The sequence below is a fragment of the Anneissia japonica genome, unplaced genomic scaffold, assembly GCF_011630105.1.
Source record: "Anneissia japonica isolate Jap-2015-1 unplaced genomic scaffold, ASM1163010v1 scaffold277_len1293397_cov203, whole genome shotgun sequence".
NCBI classification, from domain to species: Eukaryota; Metazoa; Echinodermata; class Crinoidea; order Comatulida; family Comatulidae; genus Anneissia; species Anneissia japonica.
The window spans coordinates 1,181,110-1,195,024 of record NW_022719460.1 but is presented as its reverse complement, the minus strand read 5'-3'; the positions used below and the strand labels follow the sequence as shown (position 1 = coordinate 1,195,024).

General features: G+C 35.2%; 1 protein-coding gene across 3 annotated transcripts; it reads left to right on the top strand.

The window, feature by feature from the left end:
• Window positions 1–2,157: 2,157 nt before the first annotated feature.
• LOC117110914 (zinc finger protein 271-like) lies at window positions 2,158–11,172 on the top strand. Of its 3 annotated transcripts, none has more exons than XM_033253748.1 (2): window positions 2,158–2,319; window positions 5,594–11,172. In XM_033253748.1, the coding sequence occupies exon 2, from the start codon at window positions 5,640–5,642 to the stop codon at window positions 8,136–8,138; it is 2,499 nt and encodes an 832-aa protein (XP_033109639.1). In that variant the 5' UTR covers window positions 2,158–2,319; window positions 5,594–5,639; the 3' UTR covers window positions 8,139–11,172. The 3 variants fall into 3 exon arrangements, with proteins under 3 accessions (XP_033109639.1, XP_033109640.1, XP_033109641.1); XM_033253749.1 differs by lacking the exon at window positions 2,158–2,319 and adding an exon at window positions 2,811–2,983; XM_033253750.1 differs by lacking the exon at window positions 2,158–2,319 and adding an exon at window positions 5,016–5,049.
• The last annotated feature ends 2,743 nt before the right edge of the window (window positions 11,173–13,915 follow it).

Genomic DNA, 13,915 nt, shown 5'->3' with positions numbered 1-13,915 from the left:
ATCATCATCATCATCATCATCATCATCACCACCATTATTATTATTATTATTATTATTATTATTATTATTATTATTATTATTATTATTATTATTATTATTATTGAATTGAATTAAATTATTATTATTATTATTATTATTATTATTATTATTATTATTATTATTATTATTATTATTGCTAATAGTATAGTATTATTAAACAATAGGCCCTACTTTAAAGAAGCTTGCAAAAGGAAAAAACCAAACTGAACCATACAGTATCACATTTCTGTATCTTAAAAGACTTGGCATGGGATTTATGGATTTTTAAAAATCATGCTTAGACATGTGTTATATTTATAGTAGGCCAGGCCTATGTAAAACGATTACTGATGCATTTTTTACGTATTTTAGAAGTATTCATTTTGAGTGGTCCCAGAAAATAATTTGTATTGGCTCAAAAAAAAGCTTAAGAGGGGGGGGGGGGCGGCTCCCACGGCTCCCCCCCCCCCCGGATACGTCCCTGCCTTCAGAGCACGCTACTTACCATTCGCCCTTGGAACCCCGCCCCCTCCGGGGTTATAAGACCTCGCATAACGGCTCCCCCTTTCAAAATTCTGGCTACGTCCCTGTACCATAATCAACACATTTTTCCCCGGCGTGGTGGGGGGGGGGGGGTAGTCTTTTCTCCGATGTGGGTGTGGACCCCTTGTCGAGGAGCTGGACCCCTCATCGGGGAATTCCTGGCGGCGTTTATGATGGTAAATAGTGGCTACCTCCGTTCTGTGCCGGTCTAATTTTCGCAAGCCGGGCGAGCGATTCCATTGTTTTCTTCATGCTCAATTAGGATACCGGTATATGATTCAAGATAACTTTGCAGACGCCTGCAATAATGATGACGATGATGATGATGATGAGTGTTAAGTAAAGAAAAAAAGAATAAAAAAAAAAAAAAAAAAAAAAAAAAAGGGTAGGGGGGGGGGGGGGGGGGGGGGGGGGGGGGGGGGGAGCAATGCACGAGGTTGAGAAACCAAACCGTTCCGCTGCGCCAAACCACTTCCACATCTTTTAACACAGCTAGTCCGTATTATGGGGACACCCCTATTAAGTGGACGAACCACTTTTTAAGTGTACATGGTCATCAATCAATTTAGCCCCTATTAAGAGGAAACTTTTTTTTTTATTGTGTCAAAACAACTAACAACTTAGTCAAAAAAAGAAAAGAAAAATCATTCAAATTTATTTGTCCATCCTTAGAAAAGGGCATTGGTATATGCCTGTGCGTGTGTTACTCGTATAAATACGATTTTGACCATGGCGGTTTCTTGTTTTGTGTTCATATAGGATTCTAATCACCGTACAGCCCCCTGATTTCTAATATTACTGGTATCCCATGGCCAATATATAATTTCGTTTATAATTTTGAATTATTATTATTTATTATTATTATTATTATTATTATTATTATTATTATTATTATTATTATTATTATATCTTATTATTATTATTATTATTATTATTATTTTTGTTGTTATTATTATTATTGTTATTATTATTATTATTATTATATCTTATTATTATTATTATTGTTATTACCACAGTTATTATTAGGCTTATTATTAAAAGTAGGGGAGAAGAACAATCATGCTGATCGCATATTATCATTTCAATGACATGGGGTTGGGGGAGGGTAGGGTACCATGGTTTTTCGTTTTTGCACCTCAAAAAACAACAAGAGAGTCTAATTAATTAAGTGGGGTTTTTATTTTTTTTTAATAGTGGGGGGGGGGCAGCTAGTCGTTAAGATACTATGTTTTACAGGGCCTATCGTACTAATTGAATCATTAGGAGAGTAAGAGGCTTTTAATATTATATTTATAGGCCTATCCCATGGTCATATATATAATTTCGTTTATAATTTAGAATTATTATTATTTTTTTATTTATTTTTTTTTAAGTAGGAGAGAAGAACACTGAATCTCTATTACATAAAAATTGCATATTTTAATTTATGAGATATGGTTGAGGGATATTTGGGGTACCAAGAGAGTCAAATTAATTAATTAATGGTTTTTTTTATTAATTAAAAAAAAAGTAGTAATAGTTGAGATTCTAAATTTTACAGAGCCTACAAAACTTGAATTATTTGGAAAAGTGCGAATGGATTGGGTACAAGCCAATTATGACCACCTATGCATGCATTGTATCCGTCTCAATTTTCACACGACCTCGCTTGGAAGCCAAGTAACCACAATGCCATATTGGCGTGGTTTCGAGTCGCCTTGAGCATTCTTATGACCCGAGTTACAGAGCTGGCAGGCCTACTGTTGAGTAAATCCAAGGGTATGTATGACTATTTTCTTGATATTCTCCTTATTTAACTAAAATTATCTTCATATATTGGTATAGATTATAACATTGATGCTTTTCGTTATGGTGTCGTTGGTATTATATAGGATTTGGAGCCATTTATGAACACACATTTCAACGTTCAATGGTCGATTACCGATAACGCTAGGCTCTTTTGCTGGGTCAATGAATTAGTAGGCTTGGCTCCCGATGATACGACCACTTTGGCTGGTGCTTCATCAGACCGGAATGAAATGTCGTCTCGCTTTTGCATTACATCGTCTCATTCATTGACATGTAAATGTAGTTCTATTAACAGAAGCATATTGCAGTGTTAATATGAAGAAATAAGTAATACTAAATAGGGGTAGTTTTAACATGGCATTATCTAGGAGCATTTTCACCTGGAATTATTAAAGCAACGTTTACGAACGTGTGTCCACATCAGCCCGCTACACAACCATGTTGGCCTAAAGTAGTAGTATAAGAAAGTAGCCCAAGGCCCGTGCTATTCGATCCAAGGTGAGAAGGGCATTAGGCCTAGGAGGAGGCCAAGCAAGAGGGCACTGTTTGAATTTGTATACGTGCTGTCTCTAGGCCCATATTTTGTCAGTGATGATCTTCTAACTAGGCATAAATATACGCAATGCAGTAAGCTGTGAGTATTTATAATATTTAGAAAAGAGTATAATTAATTATTAAATATTCAAATTCTGGCTGTCATTTTAATGGACTGTGGATTGTTAAAGTCTTCTGTAATGTATCGATCAACTGTATTTGGAGTGTAAAATAAACAGACCTAGACCCACAGTCACTGTGCCTAATGTGACTGGGTCAGTCATATTTTTACATATTGATACTTTGAACACTTTGAACTTCCTGATTTTGTGAACATTTGAGTTAATGTAAAAACTTGTTCTTAGAGGAGGAAGATAACCATTATTACATCATTGAAATGGAAACCGTCTTAAATTAAAACATAGAGTATATTAGTTTCAAATTGAATCAATTTTTTAACTTTTTTAAATGACATTAATATTTTGATAATACAGACATTCTAACTATTAAAATTCTTATCAGTAAATTTAAGGCTCAGGTCTACAGTAGGCCTATGTGCAACGATAGCAATGTAGTATTATATATGTGTACAATTGTATTGTTCATACATTCTTTAAATAATGTGTGTTTCATTTTTTTTCAACAAATCCATATTATACCAATGACCACAATTAACATAATTGAAGGAAAGCATGGTTAAAGATTTCAGATTTTTATTAGTATCAATACCATGTTTGTGGAACTGTATTGATGACCTCTTAAGAATGTGTACTTCTCTTCTTATTTTTGTAGTAAGTACTACTACATAAAATGTATAAATTAATACATAAATTTGATTAAAAACGTATCTATACCCTTCTCCCAAATATTAAGAGCTTACCGGCTTCTTTCTATTTTGATCCGTTATTACTATGTTTCAAAAATAATTGTATTGTGTTATCGTGTATTATATACTTTATTCTTATGATGCTACAGTACATGCCTGTATACTGTGCAATGATAAAAACATGTAGTACTGTAAATTTACATTTATTGATTCCTATTTTAGCATTTATTTTTTCTTGAATAAATGCCCTGCCCCTCCAAATGACTAAACAAGTTGGAAGAAACATCATTCTCAACACTTTCTATTAATATTTACTGTAGGTTGGTCATGTAATGTATAGCGGGTATAAATTGTAAACTGGCAGCCCCAGTAACACTCAGTAATAATAGGAAAACCTGTGGCTTCTTCGGAGAATGGAGATTTTCGAACTGTAAAGCACATTTGATGTTGAATAATGTTTGTTGGAAACTGAAGAGAATTTTGCTTTAATTGGTTTGCTAATGCTCCAAAAGATACTGGTCCCAAACATTATTGAGATTAAAAAAAAAAAATGCTAGTGCCTAGGCCTCTGCATATCTATGGCCTGTTAAGGTACTGTATGCACGAGGGTCTTCAATCAGATCTACTTCGATTTCTAGGCTAGCTAAGTTACAAGGCTTATGAAAGATTAGATAAATTCCAAAGCATACAAAACACAGAGAACACTAGAATACAGTGGCAGATTGAAGGGGTGGGTGGTGCCGAGCCAACCCAGGCCCCAATTTTTTCAAAATTGTTTAAAAAATTGAGAAAATAAGGAAAATTATAATCAAATGGTGGGGCTGACCATCAAATGGTGGGGCTGACGTGGTCTAGTCTCCCCATCTGTGAAAGTCCCTCCATGGGCCCCCTCTTTTGAATTCCTGAATCCACCACTGGAATAAGTATATAAGCACTATTTTGCAAAATCGTAAGTGCCAATCATTGCCAGTCATTTCTAATGTCAGTGGTGGGCAGTTGCTTTGCAACCATAACATACCTTTTTCTATATTTTCACACTAATTGCACTGTAAATTCTCAATACTGTAATTATACACACACTACTGTTGTGAGGCCTCACCACAAAATGAGTCTCATGGTTAGAATATCAAAAATTGAGTTTATATTATATTTGGGTAGATTACATTATAAGCTTTTAATAATTTGGTCTTTGAATGGCTTCACTAGGATATGTAGATCCAGAGCATTTAAATATTATGTGTAAGAGAACCACATTTTGAGAAAATTGGCCTCCAAGATAAACTAACCTGTACAAACAATAAGACTAGAATTACAGAATATGCACAGAGAACACTGTTTTGGTAAGAAATTTCACATAAAAAGTATACAATCATTAAATTTAAATATCAACTTATTCAAAATCATTAAAATCAAAATTGTGTAAAATTTTGACTTTTGACCTATTTTGGTGATTATCTCAAAATAATTTCACTAACAATGCATCTCATTTCGTGGTGAGACCTCACTATATGTCATGTGCCCGGCTGTAAAGAAACCTCGCAGAATGCGTCTATTACATTGTTCTAACCTGGTTGGGATCATTAAGTCTTTATGATCATGCAGTCACATTTTGATGGTAATTATGTGTTGTAATTTACAATGAAATTATGGGCCATTTATTTTAGTACGTACGTATCCATCTTACAAAAAAAAACAAAACGCTTTCCTCGAAAAAACGCCCTCTTAAAATCCTTCTCGACAATAACACCCCAAAGTGTTTATACGAATAAATACAGGCCACTGTGTCTAAAATTATATCCTTAGTATGTTTTGTAGACATGTTGATGTACAATTGTAAATTTGTTCAAGTTTGGTGTTTAAACTTTATATTGTCTTTTTTTTTAGAAGCAGAAGGGTTAATTCCAATGTTCATTTTAAACCACTGAGGAAGATGGATGCCATCCCATGTGCGAGTACAAACAATGCTATCTTGCTGACATCCGGAGATTCCCTTCCGATTCAGGATGACGTTACAAATCAATCAGCTACCAGTTCAGATCACGAGGATGACAGAGATTGTGTTTTGTTTTTGGAATGTGAAGACCACCCTAGTCTTGATCCTGATGGTCAAGAATTGTCGGTGGCTATATCTGACGAGGAAGCCGTCTACTTGCATATGGACTCTGATGAGGAAGATGGACAATCAGGTAGCCCTACTGATGAGGAAGATGATGACGACATGTATATACCAGAAAAGATAGTCGATGAAGGTGACTTGTCGGGTATAATATCACCAGATTATGCTAAGCTTGTAGGCGAGAAGCCCTTTTCCTGTGACATATGCTTTAAAACATTTCAACATAAGGCAACAATGAAAAGACACAAACTGATACACACAGGGGAGAAAGTATTTGTTTGCGACTACTGTAAGAAAAGTTTCCATCGGAAGTGCACTCTGAAACAGCACCTCTTTACACACAAAGATAGAGAAGTGTTGAAATGTAGTGAATGTGAAAAGACATTTGTGATTAAAGAAGATTTAGACGAACATAAATTCATGCATTCTGGAGAGTTGCGATTCCACTGTGAAGTATGCTCAAAGGGTTTCGTTATCAGAAGCATGCTAAACAAACACATGAAAGTGCATTCAACCGAGAAACCATACGCTTGTTTTGAGTGCGGAAAGCTTTTCAAAGATCGGCCGTCTTGCAAAATTCATGAACGAGTTCACACTGGCGAGAAACCATACCAATGCAGTGAATGTGGGAATCGATTCGCAAGAAGGGGGGTACTTCGTCGACATGAGCAAAGTCATCGCGGAGTTCGACCATTTCCGTGTGCGCTCTGTGATCGTACGTTTACAAGAAGGTTTCATCTTACAAATCATATGAAGAATCACACCGGGGATAAGAAATTTCCTTGTGAAGATTGTGGGAAATTTTTTATCTCTTCCCCAGCTTTGCGTAAGCATAGGTTGATACACACACGGCCGTTTCAGTGTAACCTTTGCGGGAAAAGATTTAGTCAGACATACTATCTTGCTGCACATAAAAAATCTCACGAAAATCCAATTCCAAAACCACCAGTTCTGAAGTACCAATGCCAATTGTGTGAAAAACGTTTCCAGCGAAAGTTACTGCTTGAAGATCATGAACGTATTGCTCACAATTCCAAACGATACCAATGCCCAGACTGCGAATTAAAATTCTCACATCGTGGTAGTTTAACAAAACACAGGCGAAAACATACAGGAGAAAAGCGGCATGTTTGTGAGTTATGTGGACGTCGTTTTACATGGAAAAATGACCTGATTGTTCATTGGCGATCACATACTGGCGAAAAACCATTTCAGTGTGATATATGTAACAAATGCTTTGTTGATAAAAGTGGTTTCAGAAAGCACCAGAGATTACATACTGGTGAAAAGCCATTCCTATGTGATGTATGTCCTTCGAAGTTTGGCCGCAAGGATGAGCTCATCTTGCACATAAGATCTCACACAGGTGAACGACCATTTGAATGTAAAATATGTGAGAAACGGTTTAAATGTAACAGTAACTTGAAAAGACATGAACACACACACAAGAAAGATAAACCATTTAAGTGTAAGAATTGTACTAAAAGTTTTGATACTGAGGAAGATCTGTCTTACCACGACCTCGTTCATACACAAGAAAGACCATACCATTGCAGACAGTGTCCAAAAACATTCAGATGCAGCAGTAATCTACGAAGGCACGTCAAAACACATTTAAAAAAAGAGAAGAAGCTTCAGGCACTTGCGGCGAAGTCTGCTGCTGCTGCCCCTTCAAATGTTAAGAGCGAGGAAGATGATGAACCGCCGATTAAGAGTGATAGTCCCCTATCCCCTGCCACTCCCTTAAAAGCTACATCCCAGCTGGAGGAAACTAATCCAACATCACCAACATCTTCCCTTGAATCAGCTCCTACACCGGATTCCCTCTACTCTTCTTCGGACTCGGCTCCAACTCCCGACTCAATTTACTCACGGCCATCATCCCCAGAACATTATTCTGACACCCCAATGGAATCTTCGTCTTCAGACCAGCTAAATACATCTTTGGTGAAAATGTCCCGCACACTGCCAACAGATACCAACTCAAACACATCTGACTCATCTACCTCAACTCATGTGCAAACCTACTCTTCCAAACTGCACTCATTACTGACTGCTCCATCTGTGAACACAGCTAGAGAATCGATTCTCAAGTCAACACCATCCTATAATGCAAACTTCATTCCTTTTACAAGCCTGACAGCGCCCAATACTGAGCCTGAACTTAAACCTGAGTGTCATGAATCATCAATTGATTTACCCTTGTCTTCTGACCCAGTTGCTAAACAAGAAAAAGATACAGAGCTGTACAGTGAACAAACCACTGCTATAGATTATAGCAAGTCATGTTCTGAATCGACTACACAAGATTAAGCCAATGTTTGAAGCAATGACAGGCTGGCCATGTCATCCTTATTACTATTATTGAATCCTTTTTGTAAATTTTCTTCCATATTTTAACTATCTATCTATTACCAATAATATTAATAATAATTCTGATAAAAAAAAAATTTATTAACAATCTTGGTGGCAACATTTGACATAATAGGATGATCTCCTAGGAACACCAAATTCAAATATTTAATAATATTTTTCCTGCAAATTCTTTTTCTTAATTGCTTCTCATCCCTCCAACCGATTATGGTGCTTAAATTTTGATTATTTTTTATTGCCAAAAGATGGTGTCACAGTTAGTGTTTCTCGCAAAGCAAACTCTGAGGCACTGACGCCAGCCCTGGGAAGTTTGTTCTCTATTTATCAAAAGTTTTTTTATTTTTTTTAAATTTTAATTACATATGTTATCATGTATGATATGGATGATATGCATCATTTTTTTAAATTTGTACAGTATGTGCAAGTATTCTTATGATATGTGAAATGCATAAATAATGTAAATGTGAATAGGATAGTGTATACTTTTAGAATGCATGATATTTAAACTAATTACTGTATAAAGACAATTGTTATTTTCTACCAATACCATCAATTCCAAGCTTGCCATCTGGAAAAACTGTAGTTAAATTTTGTAATAGAATTTTATAATTATAATATATGAATATACAGTAAGTGTTAGGTAATTCATTAAGAATAATGATTTAGTAGCTTAAGTACATAAAATGAGTCAGAATATTTGTAAACTTAATCTTAATCTTTGATTTTGGAAGTCAAATCAGATCTTCCTTTTACAGTATATACACAGTTGTGTGTATGTAAGACTTCAAAAATGGTGGAGAGACACACTGCTCAAAAATAATTTTAGTTTAAAAAAAATTGTAATTTTGTGTGTAAACATGTGCTCAAATTCACAAATACTGTCACCTAAACACACACATAGGCCTACTCTCAAATTCATCTACTCAAACATACACTGTTAGCACATACTAAATATGTATTTACGTATACACCTACTCAAGTTTACGTACTTAAACTTAAGTACTCAAACACCTATTCAATATGCATGTACTCACAACATAATGTAGGCCTACATAAATTCATGCTTCACCTAGAATTCGGCTATCAGTCTCTGAATCTATCATAAAAAATTAAGTGTACAGTTATTTGATTGGTTAATTTGTATATTTTTGGCATAATGGAAATTTTGGTATTTGTTGCTAATATTTCAATAATATTATTAACAACTAGTATAATATTTTAAATTTTTTTTTTTATAAATCACGATTCAAACTTACTGAACTTTAATTTCTGTAAGATTATTTACAGCTTGAGATTTGAGTCTCACAAATCCTTGGACATGTGACCAAGCCCATGTATATACTGTTAAGTAACTGTGAAAGTAGGCCTTACGGTTAATGTAAATTGCGACCATATGGCTTGACCTATGTAATCAGACTGTAAAAATTAGACCAAAGTTTTGGTCAACCACTGCATGTGTAACCTGGATCATGTAACCATAAACCACATGCAGGCCTGTAACTGAGTTGGGAGTTGGAAGAGGTCATTCCCTGGACTACTGTACACCAGGTGTCCTAGGCATACCTGGATCTCTATCTCCCCATGTAGCCAGTGCCATTAGTGGAGCATTGATGAGGTACATGTGCACAGGTCTTTATTTTATGTCATTGGTGCTGATATGTTTTTTTCCATTAGAAAAAAAATGTTTTATAATAATATGTTGGTTTTTTTTTGTGTACAGATTAACACATTTTTGTTTCCAGCAAAACTGTAATAAACTGCTTGAATGACAACAGTGTGTTGACCTTAGGAATCATCCATTTTTCATAAGTACAAACAGAAGGGAAGGGGTAAATTGTATAGGATGTTCTTAAAATGTGGGGAAGTGTCATATCTAGGGGTGTGTGGTGTGCACACCCCTCTCCATGAAAGCTTGTTACACCCTATCACTGGAAGTGTTTGAAGCAAAAAAAAATTGCGTAAAAAGAACTATACTGCACTATATCGGCTCACTCCAAAGGAAAACAAATAAAAAAAAATGTTGGTATGTTGTACAAAATACTAAAAGACTAAACACTATAAGTGTGTATAACAAAAAACTTTGGAAAATTGTTGCTGAGATACAGATCATTAAATATTTTAAAACTAGGGAAAGGGTGCAAAATAGGGTGGTTAACCTTTTTGTGTTTTAGAAAAATCAGTTGTACAACATATTAAAAAAAGAATATTTTTCACCTTCACGTCCCTGTCAGCCCCTCCCCCCATTTCAAGGCATCCACATAAACCACGTGGGGGAGTTTGAGGTGGTGGGAGGGAACACAGAAAATAGTATGTTTTGCTTTAAATTAAAAAAATGATGACCCCTATTAAACCTCATGGCTACCATATGTCAACAAGTGTAGTTATTATGTTTATTTCACCAGTGGATGTTTAAACTGTACAGAAGACTTCCAGTAATAATGATTTGCTTCAAAATACTGTGTTCCGATTTATTTAGCAGACTTTTGTGTCTTGATTTTGTTTTCCTGGTATATACTGTATTTTCGTGTAAGGATATGTCAAATCCAAGATCAGAGAAAAATCAAATAACAAATTTGTTTACTTTTTGCTATTCAAAATGATTGATTAGGTTTGCAATGTGTGCTGATGTCAGATATTTTGCCGCATTTCAATATGTTATATAAATATAAAGCATTTACTCTTATTAGATTATAGTACTAGTAAATTTTGTATATTTTTTATTACAGTACATCCTCATTGCAGTTTTACATTTTGTTTGTATACTTCCCTCTGATGGTATGGTGCTGAAGAATTCAACACACTTTTTATCCACTGTAGATAATGGATTGATAATCTAACAGTCCCCTGATGATAAGTATTATATTGTGATCAATGCATTTATGAAGATGCTTGAATCTCGTGTGACATTACATAACACATTAAGTGATACTGTAATTACGTTAGAATTGACGAAATAAATTTTTGTAGAAAAAAATATTGACTTGATGTAATGTATTTTGTTTTCGTTGATGTGTTTAGTGGATAAATTCTACACCAAATAAATTGAGGAGATGATGTCCTCTATTTGATAAAAAAATAAATTAATGGATTTAATGTTAGTAGGGCTCGAGGGATGTACTTTTTTCTTACATCACCAATCAAAGATGATAAATTTATAAATAAATAATAGAATAAATAAAAATTATTCTCATATCTTATTCTCATGTATAGTTTTAATAACCAAATATTATAGCTTAGCAACAATTCAGCTAAACATGAAAATATGAAGCTGGCAAAAATAAGTGCTGTACTGTAACTGCAGACTGATGCCTCAGTGGTGTAATTCCTATAAGCTGTCTGACTAATGTCAGGGGTCTAAAATCCTAAGGGCCAGAGATGTTAATCTGCAATTTTTCAGGACCCACAGGCTCTGTTAATCCGTGGGCACCAAATCGGCAGAGGAGCGTCCCTTAAAGCCAGGCTCCAGAGGTAAAAAGAATTTTTTATATGTTGTACAACTTATTTTGCTAAAACTCAAAAAAGGTGTTTGTGACGAAAAACTCGGGAACGGTCAATCCGGTGCTGTACAGATTTTTGAATACAGTAGAACCCCTCCTTTGGCTTTGCCTGTTTTCAAATGCGTCAACAATTTTGTTTGTAAGGTCAATAAGGGCCATGGGGTATTGTATCTTTCCCTAGATCCGAATTGATTATTGAAAAGTACACGCCTATATCATATTTTTAGATAAATTCGAGTTGTCCTGTCATAATTTTTTTTCTAAGGCTTTTGAGAAAACAAATAATTGATGTGGGACAACAATTAGAAATATCAGATTTGGGTCCAGATTTAAAAATGTGAGTTACATGGGCTTGCTTCATTTTTGGAAAAATAACCCTGAGATTGAAAGATTAAATATTTGAGAAAGGGGAAGAAAAATTAAATGCGAAACGTGTTGAGTACTTTAGTATGAAATCCATCAATACCAGTCATCGTTGTTTTTAAAGGAATTAAAAATAGTGGCCACCTTACTAAAGTCTACAGGGGCAAGAAATAACGGAATTTAGTGTAGGAATTCTTTAAAGAAAATGTAACTTTGAGGATTATTAGATAGTGATCAAGGTTCAATTTCATCACTACCAGACGGGAGTGGTGATCCAGTACATATGCCGGCGGAGGGGCCCACTAGCATTTCTCTCTGATCATTCAAACATCTGCATAGACAATATATAGGCCTATTTTCTACCAAAAAGTGAGGTCCCCTCCCCCCAACCCGGTTCCGCCGGCCATGATATACACTCAGGATTTACTGTGTATTTTTAAGCTGTGGGGCATTTTATAACTTGTATCCAAGTCGTGACCAACAAGGATTTTCCTGTCCGATCAAAACGACATAGTAGAAAGGATTACAATTGATATCCCCCGGTTGACGCTCCCATACTAGGTGCCCAGCATAGTATCGACCACAGTAGCATAGAAAAATATTTTTCATTGGGGGGGGGGGGGGAATGATTGGCGTGTTAGCCAGTGTCGTAACAGGCGCGGTGGGGGCAGGGGGAAACTGCCCCTCCCTGACGGTTTTTACCGGGCCGACCAAGCCGTCGTACCGGGCTGGGTAATAAGAGAAAAGAAAGAGGAAAAGGAAAGAAAAAGAGAAGAGAAAAATATAAACAAGAATAAAAAGGAAGATATCATAATGACCAGACTCACAACACCCATGTAACCCCTTCTCCACTTCAAAAACTGTCATAACTCCTTTGATCTATGCTGCCCGATGGCGTAAACTGGGGGACAAGGAGAAAATATCTATCTTTGAAAAATCTTCCCCACCCTTTTATAAATGCCCTTTCATCCCCTGAAAGTGCCTAAAAACCTCAAATTACGCGCGAATTTCTTGTTAACATGGCCCAATTTCCTCTAAAAATTGCACATTTTAGGGAGTTTTGATCAATTCCAACGAAATTAGAATTAAAAACACCGGGGGACAAGAGGAAAATATCCATCTTTGGAAAATCTTTCTCCACTCCTTGGCAAATGCATCCTCAGAAACTGCCTAAAATTCTCAAATTCTTTGCGCGCATTTATTGTTACGGTAGGCCAATTTCCTCTATAAATTGCACATTTTAGGGAGTTTTCATTAATTCCGACGAAATTAGAATTAAAAACACAAAAATATTTTGCACGCTTGGCGCGCATTTTTTTAGGGCTTTTTTTAGTTTTATCCTTTTAAGTTATTTAAACACATAATAGTCCCAAACTCAAGAAAGACAAATTTAAGATAGATCATTTTAACCTAAAAGAAGGGCCTCAATGTGTATAGATGGTGAAAGAATGTGTTTGTAATAAATACAACCATGATGAAAATGCTTATATTTAGTTTCAAACACACGGGTGTGGCCTATATTATAAATAAGATAAGCCCTATGTCGGATTATTTTCTATATGGGGAGTGGGGTGGGGTGGGGTGGGTATGGTAAATTACTAACCGGGAAATGGGGATTGTATGTTATTATTATTATTATTATTATTATTATTATTATTATTATTATTATTATTATTATTATTATTATTATTATTATTATTATTGTTATTGTTATTATTATTATTATGTTGTGATGATGTTGTTTGTACTGTTCTTTAATTTTATTAAAGAGGGCCCCTGAATGTCAGTTAACCTGCTGGGCTAAACTAGAAGGGTTACCCTCTTTAAAGATGGTTGAAATAAAAAAATAAAAAAAAT

What these genes read in the sequence shown, in the direction of transcription:
- LOC117110914 (XM_033253748.1), top strand. Translation starts at nt 5,640, where the DNA reads ATGGATGCCATCCCATGTGCGAGTACAAACAATGCTATCTTGCTGACA.